The sequence below is a fragment of the Conger conger genome, chromosome 14 (assembly GCF_963514075.1).
Source record: "Conger conger chromosome 14, fConCon1.1, whole genome shotgun sequence".
Lineage (NCBI taxonomy): Eukaryota > Metazoa > Chordata > Actinopteri > Anguilliformes > Congridae > Conger > Conger conger.
Window position 1 is genome coordinate 15,677,382 of NC_083773.1, and position 25,275 is coordinate 15,702,656.

At 42.7% G+C, this 25,275-nt stretch overlaps 1 protein-coding gene across 1 annotated transcript in view; it reads left to right on the forward strand.

Annotated features, from left to right (window-relative positions):
* Positions 1-25,275, forward strand: part of LOC133110042 (FYVE, RhoGEF and PH domain-containing protein 5-like) — a 45,204-nt gene that overhangs the window by 8,434 nt on the left and 11,495 nt on the right. Inside the window, exons 3-11 of the mRNA XM_061219900.1 lie at positions 12,288-12,429; positions 13,251-13,309; positions 13,621-13,651; positions 19,989-20,140; positions 20,701-20,857; positions 23,400-23,487; positions 23,638-23,688; positions 24,112-24,170; positions 24,964-25,035. Of these exons, the coding sequence (XP_061075884.1) occupies positions 12,288-12,429; positions 13,251-13,309; positions 13,621-13,651; positions 19,989-20,140; positions 20,701-20,857; positions 23,400-23,487; positions 23,638-23,688; positions 24,112-24,170; positions 24,964-25,035 (811 nt within the window). The remainder of the gene's footprint in view (positions 1-12,287; positions 12,430-13,250; positions 13,310-13,620; positions 13,652-19,988; positions 20,141-20,700; positions 20,858-23,399; positions 23,488-23,637; positions 23,689-24,111; positions 24,171-24,963; positions 25,036-25,275) is intronic.

Sequence of the window (25,275 nt, forward strand, 5' to 3'; positions counted from 1 at the left end):
ACTTCCTCTGAAAACAGTGAAATACGCTGCAAACAAAACTCAATTAAAAATTAAAAATAATTAAAAAATCAAGACAGCCAAACCTTCAGTCAGAGGAAGTATTACTTTTCCCATTTAATGTACAGTATGTACATTAACTAAATACACAATTTCCATTATTCCATTCTAACTGAATATGTTACTGAATATATTTTTTTAGATAATTAACATTGCCATAATTAACATACCACAATGGCAAAAAATAGTTCATTGTTTATGCTGTATTGTCAGAACCCAGGACAGCATAGCTTTCATACTTTCATTACTTCCTGGGGCCTTTGTAAAAGGCCATACTGGCTTAATTATACCATAGCTTTTTCCAGAAGTGAAATAGCCTGGTGCTAATGGGCAGAATGGACACAAACCACGTATATTGATTAATAGTATTTTCCAGTATAGGGAGCAGAGATTGTCCTATGAAATATGATAGGATCAGATAGCCAACCCAGGTCAGAGTGCCACCACCTAAAATGGATTGTAGCTTGGCTGGGCATCATCGTTTATGTTTAGGGAGATGGTTATATTATTACAACACTGGTATATTACATTACATTACATTTTACATTGTATATTACATTATATTACTATATTCGGTGAGAGACAAGGTGTCTCTAAAAGTAAATATGATGTGTTCACATTTAAAAGCTGAATGTGGAAGGAGTATATTGCATGAAAGAAGCACTGAGAATAAGGACCAAAATCTGGCACTGAATTTTTAATTACGCTTTGTATTCTAGTCATTTTAGCAATGTGTGATTAACTACAGCTGCTCTTGTAAATCGGTAATCTTCTGCATTAGTGAATTAGTAATTGAAAACCTTTTAGATAAATGTGAATACTTAATAACTCTTATCTGTTTGTCATTTGTGTCTTGTTATTGGGAAAAATGAGCAAACCATGCATTACTGAGGCAGGTGATAAGGCAGAACCTGTCATTCTGACTGAATTAATGTAGAGTATTTAATTTTAGTCTTTTTATTGCACCAAATTAATTCAAAGATAGATATGTTAATCAAATGCTCTCTCCCCTTTTATCCCTTTGTGTGTGTTTGTGTGTGTGTGGGTGTGTGTGTGTGTGTGTGTACGTTCATATTGCTGCAACCTCCACTATCGATTTGTGAGAGCACAGACATGCATGTGTTCTCCTCTGAAGCATGAACTTCTCACACTTATCAGAATGCCGTGCCGTGCCAAAGCAAAACACCAGATTATAACAACAAACAACATTCTGAATGCATAATTAATTTTTTCAAAAGCATCATGGGGAATACTCCTGAATGCTGAGATTTGTATTTTAAGGCATTTAGCAGACACTTCTATCTAGCGTGACCTACATAGCTGATTTTATTTTTTACATACAATACATTTACAACAGCTGGATATTTACAGGAGCTGAAAGCTGCAGCAGCAGTGCACCACCTGGGAATTGAATGAAGGAGTCTGCAGTCCAGTCCAGTTCTGTAGCCATTATGATGTTCCGCTGCCCCAGATGAAAATGCTTTGAGATTCTTTGCATTATCAAGGATGATGTTCATACCTGTATGTGTGAATAGATTATAAAGGCTAAGAAGTAGCACTGACAAAAGCTTAATCATATTTCTAAATTATTTCTAATGTGCGTCAACGGTCTGACTCGATAAAATAATTGTGGACAATTATGATTTTCTTATTTTGTCATAAATTGCTAGCAAGCCAACTGTTATAATATCATGCTTGCAAATGGGATGTGTGCAGCCACTGCCAACTCAAGCAGAGTCAGCTTGTTGTCCGCAGATCCCTGTAGAGAGTAGCGCGTCTAGCTCGATTTGGGTTGCCAACTGTCCCATAAAATACAGAATTGCCCTGTAATTGTTCTTTATTGAACTCTCATACAGGACACATTTTGTTTGAGAATGGTTACTTTTATAGTTCAGCCTCTGTTTTGAATATAATTCAGTGGTTGGCTAGCTAGTTATCTGTGATAACAGGCATGCTGTAAGACCATTTGACTGAATTTTAATGTTAGCTAAGCAATGCAAGGGATGGTGTACCTACTACCTAAAGTAGCATACAGCTGCTTTATCTAACCCATTTAAGAAGGACTAGACACAGTTTTTGAAAGTTATTATGTATTGAGAATACAGTGTAACTTTTTGTTCAGTAGTGGTACCATTATTCAAGTTTAGTTGAACATTAATGTATGTTAATAACTGAGTCATTCAGGAGACCAAGCTTGGCTGATTTCAAAATTTAGATGTCAGATTAGTACTCAACCTTTCAGACACCTTTCATTCTCTGTGGAATGACTATCGTGTTTCAACAGACGAAAGGTCATAACAAAAGGCCTTGTAGCACATTATAAAATGAATTCACAAAGTAAAAATGCATGACACTTGAAACTCATTTTCTTAAAAGTTCTTCTGAAGTAGTTTTCTGTATGCCTGTGCCATTGTGCCTTGAGCTGAAATTGTGTTCTTATGGAAGTTGCTGAGTTAGCAAAGTTAAAATGAAATTGACTTGTTTTGAGTCCCACAGATGCTGATTATGTAAATTCTGCTAACAGAATCCTTAGTACCTTCTTTAACATTGAGTCTTAAAGAACATCTTTGTTGACTCCAATAATTGTGTGGAGGTTGCTTCTCTTTGCTTAATTGACTTGTGTGACCAGGTTGAAATCGATGCCAAAAATCTTGTATAATCAGATTTCCAATTGGAACAGTGTTTTTAACAGATAATTGATGCCTCTTTCATTTTAGTGCACAAAGGGCATATTTCCATTAATAACGGCTTGTTACCTGTGTAACTTATTTCAGTGTCAAATTTGTGCATTCTCAGTGCCTATTTTTGTAGGAATCAGGATGAATGTAGCTTTCTCTGTGCATGCACATTTAGGAATGTGTGTGTGTGTGTGTGTGTAAGGGAGAGAGACAGCACCTTTGTGTATATTATCATGCTTTTGTGTGTATGTGTATTTTTTGTTGGGAGTTTTGTGCAAGAGCCATTGTGTGCGTGTGTGTGAGAGAGTACCTGTACATATACTGTATACCCATTTCTGTGTGAGTCTGTATGTGACAGGCACACACTGCTGTCCCTGTAGAGGGAGCAGCTGTTCTCTGCAGAAAAATAATAATAAACCCAAATTGAATGTGTCTCTGAGAATATTCAAACATTCTAAAATGTAACGGATTATTGTTTGTGACAGCTCAATCTTGTAGAATGCTGGGAGGAAGTGTAGTATTTAAGCAGGTGAGGAAATAGATGTCCTTTCTGAAAGCCTTTGAAATATGTTTTCATTCAAAAAGGATTGCCTTTCATGTTATTGTGGCAATAATGTCCTTCAGAATAATTGATTTCTGTAGATTCATGGTGATTGTCTTTTGAGAATATTCTGGCAATACAACACTAACCGAGGTCCTGTCTCGAGGGAGAATGACATACATTTTATAGTTATACTGTTGCACGCTTGTTCTCATTGTTCAGCAAAGTTGTCCATTAGCTTTGTGGCAATAAGCTGAAGGTGGCCGTCAGCTCATACCCACGGTCCTCACTGATCCAAAGCCGCAGCCTTTATCCGTGAGTTAATATGTGTTTTCTGCTGCTGCAAATGCTGCTGCTGTAGATGGGGTTGGTTCTTTTTCAGCACAGGGCTGACATTGGCAACCGTAGGAGTGATTTATTGTCAGCACATTTCGGAGTGGTTGCTCTTCCCTCCAGTCAGTGAGAGCAGAGCATGCATGTTGGGAGGTATGGTTTTGAGATTGGAGGCATTTGCAATAAGGCTGAGGAATGGCTGAGCCTTTGTGTCTGCTGGAGGGGAGATTCAGTTTGCAGGCATTGTTTGCTCAAGTAGGATTTTACCCGCAGAGCATAGAGTCCGGTGAGGAGGCTCCTCTTACGACACAATTATAGATCCCAGAGGTGCAGTAGCGCTAATTTCAGAGAAAAAGATTAATCCCAGCAGTGATAATCTAATCAACCAATAACCTATAATCCCTTGCCCATGCTCCTTATCCGATGTTTTATGTATGTGGATTATGCAAATGTATTTATGCATTTTTAATGTCTTTGTCTGAACAATGCAAAAAAAACAAAATGGTGCTCCTATCTGGAGGTCTGGGTGTTTAGCTCAGATAGCTCAATTTGGTGTACCACAGTTTACGCTATATCATTTTTTTTATTCAAATATTGGTTGGAACAGAGCCCTCATTTTCAGCCCTAGAATTACCAGTTTACAGGCAGCTCACCAGCTTTGACATATGCCAGAACATGTTTTTATTTAATGTTTATTTAATTTATTATTATTTTTTATTTTTTTGGCTTATTATATCTACATCTAAATATCTATATATTATAGTCCAGACTTTATTCCACATTCAGATTCCATATAGGCAGGAAAGATTGGGTATTACCAGACATGCATTTGTTTTGCTGTAAAGGGCAAGCTTATTATCTCCCTCTGGATGTTGTGTTTTAAATAGAAATTAAGATAGACGTTTTCAACACTGGTTTGGCTTTGTCAACTGTTCCAGAATTGGACAGACACAGTAAACGTTTCATTGTTCATTTGTGCCTAACAGAGTATATTTGGCACCATATGCACTCTATAGGAGTTGCTTTAACACTGAGCATGTGCAGTTCACTGTCCTAGTCAGCTCTTTGTGAAAGTGATGGGAGTGTAAAACCCTATAATCATCCAAACATCTACAGGAGACTAAATGGCTACGTTCAGACTGAAGCTGATGTGGCCCTATTCTTTCATAGGTGACACAGTTTGGAACAGTGTGAATGAACCACATGGGGTTGTGTCTTTTTAGTTCCAATTTTTGGCTCATCTGTATGTGGAGATGAATCCGATATGCCACCATACCACTTTTAAAATTATTCAGGCCATGCATGCATTTATTATGTTGATGTACACAAATTGGGTGGAGTATGCCCTTAATCAGAGACAGGAGGGGTGCAGAAGGGTATTCCCAACTGTCAACTGCTGAAGTGATTTTTACATCACTCCCCATGTTACAATGTCATCGTAATTCTGCTTTGGCAGTGCTGTGGGGTCACTTGCAAAAAAGAATGTGAACAGTCAGCATAAAAAATAGGGTCTGAGTAAGAATTTGAATGCTTGGGAATTTTGCATTAATAACTGCAGTCAGAACATAGTCGATGTAATGTAAATCTGTAATACCCAATCTGTAGTTCTTGGAGAGTTGGAAAATGTGATCTGGATCAGGTGATATGTACCAGCTACAGCAATTGTGATGCTTTGTTCTGAATACCTATGGTCTTATGAAATCTCTGACCCATCATTATAGTACTGGACCTGCTCTTTAATGCTTTTAAGATGTGCTTCTCTTCCTTTGAGGACCATCAGTTTTGCTTCGCTCAGTATTTTTCATGCAGGCCCTTAATTGCTGTCCTTGTACTGGAGTGGCAGCGGTGCACTTAATTAGCTATTTAATTCAATGTGGCTTGTTAATTGGTATCTGAGAACAAGGAGGTGGCACAATATATTATTCCCCTTGATTTTAGCATGCTGTCAGACAGGAGTGCTGAGTTCACTGCTTTGTATATAAGAACCAATTAGGGCTGGATCTTGGATTTTCAGTAATACAGCAAGGAGACAGCTGTGGCTACAGTAGCACACAGACATTCTGCAATACCTGAGTCCTACTGCAAGTCTTCTGTATGATCCTGATCTGATATGTTATCTCATATCTGATAAAAGTGACAAAAGTATACGCTGATGGTCCTCTAATGTTCTAGTATTGCCATTATGTTGCTGATGTTATGTCTATTCATTGGACTGCAGTTATTCCAGCTTGGCTTCGATATGCACTGTTTATAAAAATGTGGAATAGAGGCCATTATGACTAAATAATATCTGTTCACCCTAGCATTCACCTGCTAACACTGACAAGTGATTAAAAATGGGTCTGTGCCTATTACATTCTTTTTGACTTATCTATGTTGCAGTATTACTCTCACAAGAAAGAGATTGTTGTGTACACTGGAGCCATAGTTCTCATTACTGTATATGAGTCCCGTTGTTGTTACCCCTCTGGTTTGAGATCAACACTCAGAGAATTGCCGTGTTATTATCATTTGTACAGCAGTGAGGGTTTAACATATGCATGGGTTCCAGTGTATCACTGCATATTTCCTGTACAATGATGATAAGGATATTTTGTTCCACTATCCCACTGCATTTTCTGTTTCTTGGTGTAATTGTACAATATATCGCTAAGAAAATATCTTGGTATCTTCTGAATGGATGAATCTTTCCAGATATGTTTTCATTGCGCTGGCTCTAGATGAAAGAATAAAATGTCTTTTGCTTCTGTTTAATGCACTAAATTCTGAATATGCTTTGTATGCACTTTAAGTTCATAGTGTCTGTAGATTGTTGTTTAGTTTTCCCTCTTACTGCCTCTCCCATTTCTATAGCCTTCAGCCTTCATGGGAATTGCATGTGTGGGATCAGTAATGACAATGGCAGCAGAGAGGCATGTGAGGTGTGTTTGCGCTCTGTCAGACAGGAAGTCAGGCAGGGGAGGGGGCTCCACAAACTTCACATCCTGTTTGTTGATGGGACAGGGGTGGAGAGAGACCTCGCCTTAGTGTTCTGGAACCCACAGAACCCCCACCCCTCGCCTACCTTAGCAAAGAAATACAGTACATTATAGGATATTAATTTTGACTATAAAGGCATTACCCTGTAAACAGAGCATGCTGTACTGTGGTATGGTAAGCAGTAGCTGGACTGCAGTAATGAGCCCTGAACTGTGTTTGGCAGTAAACAGTATCGGGCTGAAGTTTTGAGGGTTGTAGGTGTTGAGCTGTAGTAGTGATCAGTAAGCAGTACTAGGCTGTAGTTTTGAGGGTTGTAGGTGTTGAGCTGTAGTAGTGATCAGTAAGCAGTACTAGGCTGTAGTTTTGAGGGTTGTAGGTGTTGAGCTGTAGTAGTGAGCAGTAAGCAGTACTAGGCTGTAGTTTTGAGGGTTGTAGGTGTTGAGCTGTAGTAGTGATCAGTAAGCAGTACTAGGCTGTAGTTTTGAGGGTTGTAGGTGTTGAGCTGTAGTAGTGAGCAGTAAACAGTACCGGGCTGTAGTTTTGAGGGTTGTATGTGTTCAGCTGTAGTAGTGATCAGTAAGCAGTACTTGGCTGTAGTTTTGAGGGTTGTAGGTGTTGCGCTGTAGTAGTGAGCAGTAAACAGTACCAGGCTGTAGTTTTGAGGGTTGTAGGTGTTAAGCTGTAGTAGTGATCAGTAAGCAGTACTGGGCTGTAGTTTTGAGGGTTGTAGGTGTTAGCGGCCAGTGGGACTGGGTGTGGGGTAGGCAGTGCAGCAGCCACACTGAGGTCATTGCCAGGTTATCCCCAGGGAGGAAGTGTCCTGCCTATGAGCTTCCACTTGACTGTTTACAGGAAATGCTAGACAAGAGGGCAACTCCAAATGGGGGGTGTTTGGGCAGAGGATTGAGGGTGTGCAGAGTGTGAATTCCCCCCCCCCCTCGCATTATGAACAACAAGGTGAGGTGTGGCAGACCCCCCCAAATTCCCTTGACCCAGAAAGCATTGTCCTGTCCAACTTCAAAACCGCAGACCTTGTTGTTATTATTATTCTCAGCCCATGGTGTTCTGAGTGACCCAGTCTCCAGAAAGCACGTCTCCTCAGCTTCCATCCCATGCATTTCTGATCTCCACCATAACCTTTTAAAAACAAACTAATTGTTTTTCCTTAATTAAAAGACACATTAATGTGAATAATTTGACTTCCAATTTTGTATACAACCATTGTGGTTTTTTGTAAAACGCTTTATCATTGATCATTACCAATCTCATTATCGTTGAGAATATTAGTCTATCAACCATATACATGGGTAGCGTATTCATGTTGCGTATAATCAATACAATTTCCATGTCGGCATTTAGCACTCATATGCAGAGAAGCATACACAGATTACATTTATAAACAAAAAATTTATACAGATGAATTTAATCTTAGAAATGTCTTTGAAATAAATTGCTCAAGGGTACAACAGTAGTGCCCTAGCACCATATACATGGGTAGCGTATTCATGTTGCCTATAATCAATACAATTTCCATGTCAGCATTTAGCAGACACTCATATGCAGAGAAGCGTACACAGATTACATTTATAAACAGAAAATTTATACAGATGGATTTAATCTTAGAAATGTCTTTTAAATAAATTGCTCAAGGGTACAACAGTAGTGCCCTAGCTGAACATTAAACCCACATCCTTTGAGTTACAAGCCCAGTTCCCAAACCATTATGCTACACTGCTATACAAATGCAGTGTAAGATGACAGATTGCACAACTAAACTTTATCAGATACATGCAGACACCCCCATGCTCCACACCAACGCAAAATGCCGACAGCCAGTATGAATCTCTCTCTCTCTCTCCCAGGAGGTCCTTGTCCTCTCCAGTCTCTCTCTCACACACACAAACACACACACACACATATACTAGACTCTGGAGACATACCCAGAAGCAAGCGGGACAAGGCGGAGGTGCAGTGGGACATCCTGCTACAGGATGAGGGGTGAGGGTGTGTAAGCAGTAGGGGTGAGGGTGTGTGAGCAGTAGGGGTGAGGGTGTGAGCAGTAGGGGTGAGGGTGTGAGCAGTAGGGGTGAGGGTGGCAGTAGGGGTGAGGGTGTGAGCAGTAGGGGTGAGGGTGTGTGAGCAGTAGGGGTGAGGGTGTAAGCAGTAGGGGTGAGGGTGTGAGCAGTAGGGGTGAGGGTGGCAGTAGGGGTGAGGGTGTGAGCAGTAGGGGTGAGGGTGTGTAAGCAGTAGGGGTGAGGGTGTGTGAGCAGTAGGGGTGAGGGTGTGTGAGCAGTAGGGGTGTGGGTGGCAGTAGGGGTGAGGGTGTGTAAGCAGTAGGGGTGAGGGTGTGAGCAGTAGGGGTGAGGGTGGCAGTAGGGGTGAGGGTGTGTAAGCAGTAGGGGTGAGGGTGTGAGCAGTAGGGGTGTGGGTGGCAGTAGGGGTGAGGGTGTGTAAGCAGTAGGGGTGAGGGTGTGAGCAGTAGGGGTGAGAGTGGCAGTAGGGGTGAGGGTGTGAGCAGTAGGGGTGAGGGTGTGTAAGCAGTAGGGGTGTGGGTGGCAGTAGGGGTGAGGGTGTGAGCAGTAGGGGTGAGGGTGTGTAAGCAGTAGGGGTGAGGGTGTGAGCAGTAGGGGTGAGAGTGGCAGTAGGGGTGAGGGTGTGAGCAGTAGGGGTGAGGGTGTGAGCAGTAGGGGTGAGGGTGTGTAAGCAGTAGGGGTGAGGGTGTGAGCAGTAGGGGTGAGGGTGTAAGAAGTAGGGGTGAGGGTGTGAGCAGTAGGGGTGAGGGTGTAAGAAGTAGGGGTGAGGGTGTGAGCAGTAGGGATTTTACATACAGTTTCAGATAGCCAACTGCAGTGGCCACAATCTCAGATGGTGTATGGGGGATCTGCACCCAGGGCCAGGACTGGGATATGGTCAGTTTCACCCTCTTGTGGTCACCTGCTGTTATAAAGCCTATGAGGAGCTAAAGCAGTTTCAGGTAAATAAAAAGTTTCAGGAACTATTCATTTCCAGTATACTTTCTCCCTAAATAGAGCGCCAAAAACTTAATTTAAGTGAACTACTTATCTTTGAAGCCTGGGTTCAAGGTATGTGTTTCATGGTTTAAATACATAGGCTGATTACGATGGGGTGTTTTATGTTGTTCGCTTTTGGTACTCAAATCTGTAATGAAAAGCTGCATTTCGATCATTTACTGATGAAACAAAGCCTTGTAATTTTGTGGTTGCAGAACGATTAAATGTTTCATTTGGTTATATTGCTGTTGCTGTCTATGATGAAATGCGCTACCATAGTATTATGCAGTATACCGGAAATGCAATTCTGCAGGACATCATCTTTACCTCCCTATTACACCACTCATTACATAATGCAGACGCACGGATAGATACGCAGACAGACAGACATGGATAGATTTTGTTTTGGTAATTTTAATGAAGTGGACACTAAGGCCTGCAGCCACTAGGTGCCATGTTGATTTATAATTTGAATCTGCCTTTGCTGAGTAAAATGTAAATGTAAAATTTTATTTGTAGTTTTGTTAAAGAGTCATTTCTGCTGTTTCTATCGGTGGGTGCTTGAGTGCTGTTATTAGGGAAATTTGTTCACTAAGATTGTGTTTAATAGATATTTAATGCTCACCGTTTGTCTTAATGGAAGTCTATAGAAATAGAAACAAATAAGTTTGCAAGAAATCCTTTAATTTTCTTTGTAATTTGCAACAGCAAATTTAGCTCAGGGGTGTAATAAAACGCTAATTGCATTGTGTTAATGGCAAATGTTTCAACTTTGTTCTGTGGATTACTATCACTGATGGAGAAATTATGTATACTGTGGAAATTCAATGCAAAAGTAGCCAATGAAACAAATGTAATGTGAGATATAATGTGTGATTGGAGGTTAATTATTCTGGACTTGCTTATGTATCATAAGTGTACTTTGGTAAGGTTTATATTTCATACAACCACATCCAAACAAAACATGTACTATACATATAATGTAGAATGATGTGCATAATTAGAGAATACTGTATGCCATGAACATGAGATGAAAGTGAACATTCTTTTTTATTGCACATGTAATAACAATATTTGACCTGACAGTGTTTGATTTCAAAATCAATTTAAAACTCATTCTTCTTCCAAATGATTGTTTTTAAAGAGATAATCAGTTGTTGTAGACATCATCTGCTGTAGATTTGCAAATGAAACATTACTCTGAGTTGGACTCCTTTGAAAGGTCACCTTCTGTTTTACGCAGTTTAACCGAGGACCCAATAATTGACTAAGCCCGTGTAAAACTGCAAGAGAGGGGTCTAGGTATGGAGAGAAAGAGAAGAAGATAGAAAGATTAGATTTACAGTGGATCTGAGTGAAACAAGGTCACACCTTTTATTAGATTTCTGTGTTTGAAGTCATTCAAATGTCCCAAGCCGCACAGTTAAAACCTCATTGGAAGTATTTTTATAGACTTGGGTGGTTGCCCATTGGATGCAGTGCTGTATAATAATTCCCCTTGAAAATGTCATACTTTATTTATGTATTAGCGTATGATTACGCTTTGTGGTTTGTGCCTGCTAAGCGATTGTAACTTGATTATCCAATTCTACAATGTGATAGGATCTTTATAGTAGACATCTCATAGGCATCACAATACCTGACCATGCCTCTTATAAGAAACGGTTCACAGATGAGCCATTCAAATCATATATTGACTGCAACACTCCCCAACCCTCACTCTGCTCAGGGATGAAGTGACAGGTTGGGTTATATCACTGACAAAAACCGTTTGAGGTACGTTTTGAAATATCCCACACATCAGCCACCAGGGCAAGAGGGTTCAAATGGCCATCCAGCCATGGGGCACTACTAGGGACACAAGACAATAACCCTAGAGGAGAACAGCAGTGTGTCACCATGTTGAAATACTTCATAGTGGAGTAATGAGGTAGAGGTCCCCCTCGAGCCCTTCGTAATGGAATCCGGTTTGGAGATGCTGCAGCGGGTGCACTTTTGAGAAGATTGGGTTTGTGTTTTTGATGACATGACAATCAGCCAGGAACATCCTTTTGAGGATGCGGGGTAGCCTCCCTGCCCCCCTCCCAAGCACGCACACACGCGCACAAACACCCAATCCTGCCACCGATTCCTGGGGTGGAGGAACCTGCTAAAGTCATCAAGACGATAGCCTCTGTTCATGCTGTTTATGTCTCCACAATCTGGGCCCAGCCATCCGTTTTGAAACATCATGAGGAAAGGAGAGAAAAGAACAGAATCTAGAGGTCTAGAGAAGTTGTTGGTGAAGGGAAAGGGATGAGAAGAACACAGTTGGGGACAGGGCATAGTAGAAGTCTTGAGTCTCAATCGTTGTCATGTCATAAGCTTGCATACATGTGTGTACGGAAGAGTATGGATTTGCATGTGTGTGTGTGTGCTTACATGCTTGTCTACATTTAGGCTTGTGGGTAAAATCTGCATTGACCATTACACCATGGTAGAAGGCAGTTCCCGGGTGTTTTGATCAAAGGGTTGAATGGCCATGGTTTGAATATCCCTCCTGTATCTCTAGCTACAGTAAATTAATGAATCATATGTCTTATTTATATGTTGTGGGGCATGTTCAAACAAGTAAAAGATGGGACTGTTAGCTCCCCATGATTTCTCCTGTACTGATTTTAGTCCTATCCTCTGTTCTGGTCTCTGCAGTGCCTATACAGAGCCCTACAGGGTGTGTCCCCTGGCCCCCAGGCCCCCAGGCGAGGCAGGGGGTGAGTTGGTGGGCGAGGAAGACCAAGGACGAACCTCAGAAGAAGAAGATGGCTGTGCAGAATACAGTTACGACAAACAGGTGTGTAACGCCCAGTGACCAAGAAGCATGAGTGGAGTGTACTGTATACCCACCTGACCAATACACAGTCAGACCCTCAGAAACACTGAGGAGAGCAATATTATGGAGCAATACTACTGAACAAGTGCCAGGGGGTACGTAGATAGGCAGAACTGCTCCATTTTTTTTTTCAAGTTTGTATTGACTTTCTTTCAAAAATGACAGCCATCTAATTTTTGCTTCTGGCTAAGCTTGTTCACTGAGAATGCTACATGTACATGGACGTACTGAGAGCATTTGATGAATGTACCTTACATTCTCTATTCAAGCTATAGCAAAACATTTGCTATATCACTGCTCTGTTGCGGTCACAAATTCCAGCACATTAACAACACATATTATATTTATGCAACTGCATAAATTCAGCGCCGGTAAGAGACACCCTTAAAAAAAGCTCAGAAACAACTTGGGATGCTTACACATCTAGATTATACAGTGCTAAGAAATGAATACGGAGCAAGGCAACCACATGATTTTTATTTTTTTATTTTTTTTATTTCCACATCAGGATATACTGTTGGTAATCATCAACACGGTGCAACTTCACAACACCATATTATAGTATAGGAATGCAACACCAACGGAGAGGATACAAATTCGGAGAGACATCACATACAAAATGAATCCATTAGTTATATCGATTAGTTGTAATAAAAAAAGTTAATCTGCTAAGTGTGGTGCCCGCTTAATTCATCTCACCAAACGTTGCTCGGGTTTGTTCAAATAAACCTGCCCAGTGGCAGGTTAGTTTCAGAACATAACGTTGTTTTTTTCCCACTTAGATTGATGGGCGATCCAGAGCATTCTATATTGCCAAAGGACTGATGGATACAGAGAAACTGTAAGTACATATTACAGTACTGTGTCATATTTCAGCTCCTCTTTCCATTCATTTTCCAAGGCAGTTATTGCTCCTGGAGCAATTTATGTACATTTATCAACAAAAACAAATATGTATGCCACATACTGTACAGTACATATATATCTTCAAATGCTATATACCTACATTTTATGTGTTAATTGTATATTTTCATACCATATTTTTACGCATAATTATTTGTAAAAACAAAAAAAAATCTGTTTGCAGTTTGGCATTGCAATGTATCATTTGTATAGTCTCACGCAAGTCTTGACTTGGATCTTTTTTTGCAGGCATGTCAAGGGTCTCAAAATGCTACATGAGGTAGGGAACACTAGCTCATTAATACAGAAAATATTGTTTTCCTTTGTATATCAAGCTCTTCTCACCTAATACTATTCACTAGTATATGGAAAGGCAAAAATGCTTGTTTTTTAGTTTTTTGCTTAATAATCCTCGTTTGTGACCATTTGTCTGGTGGAGTATTTTACTGCTCTTAGCTGTTATTCTCCCATAATGCTTTCTGATGCCCAATGGCACCTGTAAATAGTACAATCAGATGAGCATTGTGGAACTGAGCAGTAACTTATGTAGAGAGTCTCTTTCTACGCAGGCCTCAGGTGTATTAGGAGTAGCCATGCTTCAGAAACCAGCCCTATCTACTCAGACAAGCCAACCCCTCATCTATCAGTAAAATAAAGTCAGTTCATGCTGTACAATCCCTTTGTACTATTTGCTGTGTTTGTATTAGTGAGGGCTGGGAATATGTGGAGAAGGGTGGCTGGGGGCTATGCCAGGGGCTTGGTGGTCTTAGCTTTCAGCACAACCCTGGGAGGTGGGAACATTGCATTTACCTGATGATAAAAATGCCCCTATTTTTAATAACTCCTTTTGTATATCAATATATTTGTTTTGAGATCTTGTAAATATGATGATTGCATCTAGCTGTGGAAAAATTTTACTGAATATTTAATCACACATCAAATACATACACACATATACACACGCACACACACACACACACACACACACACACACACACACACACTCCATCTATTGAATGGAGCTAAAATTGTTTAAGAGCATTGTCAGTACTCCAATAATAGATTTGTGAGTACATTAATATCACTCATGACTTCGCTTCCTGTGTGCCAGTAATAAGCCCTGTCTCCTTGGCAGCCCATGGGCTTTATGTTTTTTCTCTCTCTCTCTCTCTCTCTTTGTGGGCAAGAGGCCCTGCCCCGCTCAGGCACAGCTCAGGTTTATCAGTGTTGTTCCAGTGGTGGCCTTCCCCGCCATGATGAAGCTGATTTAAAAGCGTTTGTGAGACGGTGGCGGCACATGTACTCTACAGCCCTTTGTTTTGGCAACCTTTACTTAGGTATGAGTCTGTTTCAGTGGCACTTGTACTGCCAATCTGATGCTTATGATCAGGAGGGTGCCTCGGGACAAAGTCAATGAAAGGTCTGGCAAAGGTCAGCGTAACATAATATGACACATCCAGTATGTTCATAGCTGTCGCTATGACATCGTGTATGGTTTAAAATCAAATCCATCCATCCATCCATTATCTGAACCCGCTTATCCTGATCAGGGTCGCAGGGGGCTGGAGCCTATCCCAGCATACATTGGGCGAAAGGCAGGAATACACCCTGGACAGGTCGCCAGTCTATCGCAGGGCACACACACCATTCACTCACACACTCATACCTACGGGCAATTTAGACTCTCCAATCCGCCTAACGTGCATGTCTTTGGACTGTGGGAGGAAACCGGAGTACCCGGAGGAAACCCACGCAGACACGGGGAGAACATGCAAACTCCGCACAGAGAGGCCCCGGCCGACGGGGATTCGAACCCAGGACCTCGTTGCTGTGAGGCGGCAGTGCTACCCACTGCACCATCCGTGCCGCCACTCAAAATCAAATGATTTATGAATTTTGATTGTACAGTGAACATTTGAACGGGTTCTTACCTATGCTCTCAAGTTTAGTTTGTTCCAACCTGAGCAAATTTGAGATTAAGTACCCAAGGTGGGGTGTCTCTGCTCTCATGTACTGTAACATTTTAAGCACAGATAATTTTTAAACCATGTTCCTTTATTTTATTGTACATACCTGATCCTTTATTGAATGTTTACTCCTTGGTGTAGCCTTGTACATTTACGGTGTTACATCAAATATATTTTTTATTGTTCACTTAAAAGTTTATTACTATTATTAAAACCTTTCCCTGGGATTAATTTTCTTATTTTCAGAGAGCATTACCAGGTGTCTCTGAAATAAACCATCTTGCCCCTGGTCTTCCTCTAGCCATATCGCAATGGCATGTGTCTTTGAGGGAGTGTTGTGTGGAAATACCCTTTGCTTATGCAAACATGGCGGAGCACAAGGCTGTGCATTGTTTGTCTGTGGTGGGCAGCTGGCCAGTTATAGCAGGAGATAGCGGAGGGGTGTGGGAGGGAAGGAAGAGGCCAGGCCCTTTGGGTTTAGGAGGCTTCTTGGCCATGAGGAGTAAACCACATTGTGAACCCCTGACAGCCCAGAACCATGACTTGATGCTGAGCCTCAGGCATGTAGGGCAGTCTGTAGTCTCAATGACTGTAATGTAATGTATAATCATACCAAAAACACATATAATGCCTCAGGCTTTTCCAGTCTCTCACAGGCACTGCTAATATCTGATCCTTTTAAGTCTCAATTCCAAATTTGTGTGTTTGGACCTTTCCAGAACAGTGTAAGCGAACATCATAAATGAGAGAGTTCAGGCTGTATTTGAACTGTGTGTGTAGTGTTGAAGCGAGATTGTGGGGAGATTTGTGAGGAGAGGCCCAGGTGTTATGGATTCCCCTGCATTGCAAAGAAGCTCATTCTTTTTCATTAGCTGACTGTCAAAAGCAGGTTCTCGGCCTGAGAGTACACTGTGAAGTATGGGGTTTACCCACAGGGACAACGGCTAGGATGCTTTTCTTTCATTGACCAAATGGGTGTTACATAAACTGAAAAGAAACAAAACACTGCAGTAATGTGGGATAGTGTTGAGGGAAGCAGTGTGTAGTTGTGTTCAGGGCAGCAGTGTGTAGTTGTGTTCAGGGCATCAGTGTGTAGTTGTGTTGAGGGCAGTGTGTGGTTGAGGGCAGCAGTGTGTAGTTGAGGGCAGCAGTGTGTGGTTGTGTTGAGGGCAGTGTGTGGTTGAGGGCAGCAGTGTGTAGTTGAGGGCAGCAGTGTGTGGTTGTGTTGAGGGAAGCAGTGTGTAGTTGTGTTGAGGGCAGCAGTGTGTAGTTGTGTTCAGGGCATCAGTGTGTAGTTGTGTTGAGGGCAGTGTGTGGTTGAGGGCAGCAGTGTGTAGTTGAGGGCAGCAGTGTGTGGTTGTGTTGAGGGCAGCAGTGTGTGGTTGTGTTGAGGGCAGTGTGTGGTTGAGGGCAGCAGTGTGTGGTTGTGTTGAGGGAAGCAGTGTGTAGTTGTGTTGAGGGCTGCAGTGTGTAGTTGTGCTCAGGGCAGCAGTGTGTAGTTGTGTTGAGGGCAGCAGTGTGTGGTTGTGCTCAGGGCAGCAGTGTGTGGTTGTGTTGAGGGAAGCAGTGTGTGGTTAAGGGCAGCAGTGTGTAGTTGAGGGCAGCAGTGCGTGGTTGTGTTCAGGGCAGCGGTGTGTAGTTGTGTGTTGAGGGCAGCAGTGTGTAGTTGTGTTGAGGGCAGCAGTGTGTGGTTGTGTTGAGGGCAGCAGTGTGTAGTTGTGTTGAGGGCAGCAGTGTGTAGTTGTGTTCAGGGCAGCAGTGTGTAGTTGTGTTCAGGGCATCAGTGTGTAGTTGTGTTGAGGGCAGTGTGTGGTTGAGGGCAGCAGTGTGTAGTTGAGGGCAGCAGTGTGTGGTTGTGTTGAGGGCAGCAGTGTGTGGTTGTGTTGAGGGCAGTGTGTGGTTGAGGGCAGCAGTGTGTAGTTGAGGGCAGCAGTGTGTGGTTGTGTTGAGGGAAGCAGTGTGTAGTTGTGTTGAGGGCTGCAGTGTGTAGTTGTGCTCAGGGCAGCAGTGTGTAGTTGTGTTGAGGGCAGCAGTGTGTAGTTGTGTTGAGGGAAGCAGTGTGTGGTTAAGGGCAGCAGTGTGTAGTTGAGGGCAGCAGTGTGTGGTTGTGCTCAGGGCAGCAGTGTGTGGTTGTGTTGAGGGAAGCAGTGTGTGGTTAAGGGCAGCAGTGTGTAGTTGAGGGCAGCAGTGCGTGGTTGTGTTCAGGGCAACGGTGTGTAGTTGTGTGTTGAGGGCAGCAGTGTGTAGTTGTGTTGAGGGCAGCAGTGTGTGGTTGTGTTGAGGGCAGCAGTGTGTAGTTGTGTTGAGGGCAGCAGTGTGTAGTTGTGTTCAGGGCAGCAGTGTGTAGTTGTGTTGAGGGCAGCAGTGTGTAGTTGTGCTCAGGGCAGCAGTGTGTAGTTGTGTTGAGGGCAGCAGTGTGTGGTTGTGTTGAGGGCAGCAGTGTGTAGTTGTGTTGAGGGAAGCAGTGTGTAGTTGTGTTCAGGGCAGCAGTGTGTAGTTGTGTTGAGGGCAGCAGTGTGTAGTTGTGCTCAGGGCAGCAGTGTGTAGTTGTGTTGAGGGCAGTGTGTGGTTGAGGGCAGCAGTGTGTGGTTGTGTTGAGGGCAGCAGTGTGTGGTTGTGTTGAGAGCAGCAGTGTGTAGTTGTGCTCAGGGCAGCAGTGTGAAGTTGTGTGTTGAGGGCAGCAGTGTGTAGTTTTGTGTTGAGGGCAGCAGTGTGTTGTTGTGTGTTGAGGGCAGTGTGTGGTTGAGGGCAGCAGTGTGTGGTTGTGTTGAGGTTAGCAGTGTGTGGTTGTGTTGAGGGCAGCAGTGTGTAGTTGTGCTCAGGGCAGCAGTGTGTAGTTGTGTATTGAGGGCAGCAGTGTGTAGTTGTGTGTTGAGGGCAGCAGTGTGTAGTTGTGTTGAGGGAAGCAGTGTGTAGTTGTGTTCAGGGCAGCAGTGTGTAGTTGTGTTGAGGGCAGCAGTGTGTAGTTGTGCTCAGGGCAGCAGTGTGTAGTTGTGTTGAGGGCAGTGTGTGGTTGAGGGCAGCAGTGTGTGGTTGTGTTGAGGGCAGCAGTGTGTGGTTGTGTTGAGAGCAGCAGTGTGTAGTTGTGCTCAGGGCAGCAGTGTGAAGTTGTGTGTTGAGGGCAGCAGTGTGTAGTTTTGTGTTGAGGGCAGCAGTGTGTAGTTGTGTGTTGAGGGCAGTGTGTGGTTGAGGGCAGCAGTGTGTGGTTGTGTTGAGGTTAGCAGTGTGTGGTTGTGTTGAGGGCAGCAGTGTGTAGTTGTGCTCAGGGCAGCAGTGTGTAGTTGTGTATTGAGGGCAGCAGTGTGTTGTTGTGTGTTGAGGGCAGTGTGTGGTGTTCAGGGCAGCAGAATGTCATTGTATTGAGAGCCGAAGCATGTAGTTGTGAGCAGAAGTGGTGAGCAGTCGTCAGGACAGTAAATCTTTACTGTGTCTCCCCTTATCCAGTACTTACAGTTTTAGACAGCTTACTTATTGATTTTTACTCCATTCATTCAGTAACATTTTTCATGAAAATCAGTGGTGGTAAAGGCACAGTTGCTTCAATGGGGTCAGCAGCAGTGATCCACCTTGAAAAGATAATGCAGTCAATGGCAGAGAACTTGAACAAGGTAAGTATACTTAGGTTGAGGTTGAGCTGTCTGTGATGTGCAGATTCCAGGTTGAACACTTGCTCTCTGGTGTCTGCAGCTGTGAGAGTTGCTGGGAGAGATTGAGGGAAAAACACACCAGCCATTGTTCTATTGTTTAATGAGGAATAACAAAATGCTGAGACTTTCCAGACTCAATCCCGAGTGGAAAATGAAGCTGCACTTTTCAGCCAGTTTTTCTCAAAAATAGGTTAGACATGCAGCTCCAGGGTTGCCTCAGATCTGATTGGCCATTACTGAGAAAATTGCTTGACAACTGGTCAGTGAAAAGCAACTGCTTTCAGGAGTCTTTGTTGAAGGTGGCATGGTTTCAACTTCAGACAAAAAATTAGGAGGCCCTGTTCAAGGGTACAGTCTTTTTGTTGGCCATTTTCTCGTGTAATAATCTCTATGTACATCCTTTCAACACAGAGGGAGAAACTTAGTCAGCATGTTTTGACACCAGGTGTTGCAAGTTGCAATTGTTTTAATTAAGTCAAAATAAATTGTGTTTAAAAAGTGATAACTTTAACTAGTGAAGTTAAAGTGGTTGTCCATAGCAGCAGTCATTGTTCAGAAATATAAGACTGTAGAATGCCTTAAATTACCAATCACCCAGGTAACCTATAGACACCCTGTAGAATACATAGAAATCCTATCACATCAATGTCAGCGTTTTTGTTCAGAGTTACTGTCTATGTTTGACATTTTATGAATAGCTGTGGCATTCCCATGCATGTGGACTGTCTTATGTTGAGCGAATTTCAATTTCACCACTTGATGACTCACCACTTGAGATCTGTTACTGGAACACTGAAGCTATGCCACCTTGCTGAAGCTTATTCTTGCAAATAGCCAGCAAACCTTGTCAACAAGCTTGCATCAGAAGGTGTTACAGACATGTAAATTAAATTACTTGAGGTAAAAACTGCATGCATGTGGGTACCCCACGCCAAGGCTGCTTGCTGTGTGAAACTCCTGGACACAGAGCATGGGCAGCCCTGACCCCCTCTCTCCCCTGCAGGACTTCAGGGCTGCAGTGGGGGCAGCTGTGGGGGAGGAGGGGGGTCCTGTTCTGGAGCCAGGCAGGCTGGAGGAGATCCTCAACCAGCTGCCCAAGGTGTATGAGCTGCACTGCCACATCCTGACGGACCTGGAGACTCGCCTGAGACAGTGGTGAGTCACACACAGGGAATACATGCACACACACACACACTCACAAACATGTATATACTGTATATATTAGGTATATGTCCAGTACATATTCATTGCATTTACCTTGCAGATGCATCTTTTGCAGTCTCTCATATTGATATTCATTTTCAAAAAGAGAGCTTGTGAGTTTATGATTTTTAATCGTCAACTGCAAATTTAATAATCCATAGGTTTCTCCTACCCTTATAAAATGCATCTGCTAAATTCATCTGGATGTCAAATGCCTGCAGCACAATATGAATGTTTGTAATGGAAATGGTCAATCCCTGTGAGTGATTATTGACTTGTAGATTGTGCATTTGGCGTGTCTGAGCCTGAGGGTGGGAGATTGTCATCTATTGACAGACCACACTGTCTCAATCTTTCTGGGATTGATCATTGCATAGGCAGATTGTACTGTTCTGTGTCTTGTACATCAGGTGCCTATTACAGAGATAATATATTTGTTTGTCTGATCCATTAGAGAGCTATTTCAAACTGTAGATAAGCTGAACTCTTCCAAATGTCCTGTCATCTGACAGGGAAGAGACCCAGAAGATAGCAGATGTGATCTTGTCACGAAGAACGGAGTTCACCATTTTCACCACCTACATCTCAGAGTATGACCGGAGTATGGCCTTGCTGAATGAATCTTGCCAAAACTCACCCACCTTTGCCACTATTGTCAAGCAGTTTGAGGTGAGTATTGGATACTGTATGTATATGCACATCCCATCTCCCACTTTAATCATTTGGCACATTTGATTAACATTGTCATTGAGGTCGGAGGTCCACTTTTGAGTAAAATAGACTGATAAAGGCATTGGATTAAATATACTTACAGCTGTAGAATCCTGCAGTAACATCCTCAGACAAACAGTAAGATTTGGCATTTGATTGTGAAAAGATCACAGGATCCATATCTGGGCAATGAATGTGACTGCAATGCATTGTGGATCTGATATGGTCAGCCGTGTATAATGTCTGTGCCAGTTGTGAGGGAAGGAGGCTGGCGGGTGGAAGGGGCTGGGAAAGGTCATTGTGATGGCTGCATACTGGTGAAGAAGAATCCCCAGAGAAGTGAGTCCCCAGGTAGTGCATTCTGGGATATCAGAGAATGAGAAAACAGAACTGAGAAGAACTCTATGAAAAGGGTTCATAATAATTCATAAATTATTAAAAAGGATTAAAAATCATACCAAACTGTTCAGACAAAAGGCTCAGGTACAGCTGCCTGAAATGGGTAGCTGCTGCTCTCTGTATCTGAGATGATGATGCTTATTTGATTTGTAATTTTAACTTTTTTAAATTAAATGTATTTTATTTTTTAGTAGTAATAGTAGTATTGGTAGTAGTAGTACTGTTGTGTAATAAATGCATATCAGAGAGCAGATCCCAAGGGGATCATCATACTGTCTGCTATTGATTCAAGCGTTTCAGTGATGATTCTCTTCTCTGAACCTTACAGACAGCCACAGTGAGAAATGTATGCATTGCACTTGAGCAATGTTAATTAAAAGGCCTTTGTGTACAGAGGCTTCCATGCCATCACATCACACAACGCAGCTCTTTATGAAGCAAAAAGCACATCATGTGAAATGCTATTATAAGATGTAACACCCAGCTGAATATATTTCAGCAAGATGTATTATATTATAGAAATATTACAAATATCCGGACTGCAGTGTTGTACCTTTGCAGCGGATGCTGCATATGTCCATTTTAAGTTGACCTTTCCTGGCATGGCCTGAGGAAATCACTTATTCTTCTGCTCTCTCTCAGGAATGTAACTCCATTGTAGAGACGGTGATGACAGTGATGAACAGTCCACAGGGGTTGATACTGTATCACTGCAGAAGCCTGATATGATTCAAGCCTCGACAGCCCTGTTGTGTTTACCTCACACATTATACATGTGCGGTCCCACCACCACCGTGTGTGTGTGCGTGTGTGTGCTTGCGTGTGGGTGCGTGTCTGTGCATGTGTATGTGTGTGTGCGTGTCTGTGTGTGACAGAGAGAGAGATACATTGAGAGGAAGAAAATTGCAGCTACAATTAAGATGACACCCGCTAATTAGAGATGCGTCACCTGTCCAACTACCTAGTAGATCATCTATTGTTGCAGAGAGTTTTAGCATGGTGTGCCATTGATTTCTGTAATAATGCTACCTTTAAATATTTACAATATAAACATCAATTCACCTTTTGTTTTCATTAAAATGTAGATACTAATTGTTTTTAAAAAGAAGACAAACAATTTTAAGAAAACAATTGGTTAACTCATGTGAGTCTCCAATTGCCTTGCAAAGCTCACCTCCTATAGCCTGCTAGACAAGGTCCATGAGATGTGATAAGGGCAAGACCTGGCTTTTTTCTGGGCTCTGGATGTTTGTCTGATGAACTGAAGCAGATGATTGATGATGATCCCAGCCCTTAGGAGGGTATCCCAACCTTGGGACGTGTCTTATAGTGTCTCACATTTTCCTTCTACCTCTTATTATAATTCATGGCCTTATATTCTTTGTTCTCTCCAGCATCACAGTTTACAAAACACAGAGTGAGTGGTCAGTGATTTTTTAATTTCAGGAACCTCAAGGCCATTGGTGACTGATGGGACATTGGGTCCCTCTTTCATATACCAGATCATAATTATCTTCAAAGCCCACGGGATGCTCCAGAGGGGCCTGATGCAAACGACTGAGTGGATCTGCCCTGCAGGGAGCGATTCTGTGCTACATAACTGTCTATGAAGATGAATATGAAGAGCCATTCTATCAGATTAGAGAGATTATGGTCAGATAGGACCTTAGTGCTGATGCAATTATCTCAGCACTCGGGACTGCAGTTCAGCACGCTTCACCATAAATGAAAACATGTCTGAATCTGTTAGGGCTTGATTGATTGATTTTTTCAGCTTTATTTCTATGCTCCTTGGTTTTCCTATGTTTTTGTTATTGTCTAGGATCTGGGACCCACGATTGGGCCTGGTTGTGAGTGGGCTTTGGGTGGCTGGGTCTGTTTACAATACATTGCAGCTCCTGCTGTTGACCTCTCTGACCTTGAAAAGGCAGCGGCGTTCATCAGAGAAGGTTACTGCCTGAGGTAGTTTCTCAGAGTGGATGAAGGAATGAAGGAGAAAGCCTTATTAAATGGAGGGAGGGATGAGAATAATGTATTACAATATGAGAGTAATTCAGACGTATTGATTTATTGTCTTTGCTCTATTTGACCTGTGCCGCAGGAGAAGCCGGCAGGCGGAAGCGTGTCCCTGAAACACCAGCTGCTGCAGGTGGTCGTACGTGTGCTCCAGTACCGCATGCTGCTCACAGGTACACTGGCCTGGGGAAGGATCAGCTCTCGTACAGCAATGCGTGCCACAAACATGAATCTCCTGAAGGCTCATATCCCTTTGTTTGTTATTGGCGTTGGTCATCCTGAAGTGTTTAGCTTCAGTGTTTGTGCTTCTTTTTCCCTCTCAGATTACCTCAACAACCTTTCCCCAGATTCAGCAGAGTATGAGGATACACAAGGTATTGTGCTTACCTCGTGGGACACAGGGGTAGTGTGGGGTAGTGTGGAGACCCTATATTTCTCTTGAATCAATGCGTTATGTACAGTGTCTATCCCACCAACATTGTGCTAGCAGTCAGGTGTGCAATTTTAGAGAGATAGACCTCTCTCAGGAAAACCCTTTTCAGATGTACTGTATGGGTCCTTTGCTGCAGCAAAGAGGCATGCAGGCATGATCGGTTATCAGCCTGTGATGTACCACATGGAGTACGGCTGTCTGTCTGTTTGTGCCTGTCAGTCCCAGGTTTTCTGTGTTTGAGTTAACTCATCACACCTCGTCTTTCCTCTCTGCGATCTTCAGGATAGATTTCAGGGTAGTACTGTAGACACGTGCAGGTGTGTGTTTCCCATGCTTTTTCTTCTGATTATTGTCTTGTTTCCAGCTGCCTTGGTGATCGTATCAGACGTTTCAGACCAGGCTAATGACAACCTGAAACAAGGGGTGAGTATCTTCTCTGTGGGCGTTTGTGGGCATCTGTGAGCAAGCTTCCTGACTGGGCTGCTTGTCCTTCTGACAGTCAGCAGTGGTGACAGAGTGAGTGATGACATCACCGCCTTGCCGGTGTAATCTGTAGATAAGTGCAGCAACACGGAGGAGCAGTTTCATTAAAAAATCTCCAGGTGCTTTAATAACAAAGAGTGCAGTGAGCGGGCCCCCCTCCCCCTAGTGAATCCCCACACTAGCCTATCGCCCTCTCCCCCTTCCCCCTAGTGAATCCCCATGCTATCGCCCTCTCCCCCTTCCCCCTAGTGAATCCCCATGCTATCGCCCTTTCCCCCTCCTCCCTAGTGAACCCCCATGCTATCGCCCTCTCCCCCTCCAAAACAGGCACACTCTATCTGTGTCTCTTATGCACACCAACAACATATCTATCAACTAATGTCACGCCCTGAGCCTTATTATTATCATTATTATTATTATTATTATTATTATTATTATTATTGTTGTTGTTGTTGTCATTTTATGGTTATTATTATTATTATTATTATTATTATTAGTAGTAGTAGTAGTAGTAGTAGTAGTAGTAGTAGTCGTAGTAGTATTTATTTTTTATTATTGTTATAATCATCATAAAATAATATAAAATGAAGTGATCAACTTGAGAAGCCAAGGTGATATTGGAATGAGTGGAATGTGTTCTTTGTATGTCACTGGTCACTACAATTGTTACCTTATGGATATACTGTATTTGTTATTCTCTCTCTCTCTCTCTCTTGCTCTCTCTCTCTCTCAGGAGAATTTGCTGCGGCTGGTCCATATTGAGTACAGCATACGGGGTCAAAGAGACGTGCTCCGACCAGGAAGGGTGAGCTATGTTCCCACTGATAAGGGCATTGTTTTTGCTGAAATTTGGACCGTAAACACAGTGCGGCCCTTTTCCGTGCAATTTCCGGCTCTCCTGTGGCCCTCCGTCCCCTCACAGGATCCTTTTCAAAGGGCTCTCGTGTGCAGAATTAAAGTGTGCCATTGACCAGGGCCCTCTCCCGCTCTGTTCACATTGGCCTCCTCTGTCATGTGCAGTAATGGCAAATTGCTGACAGGCACT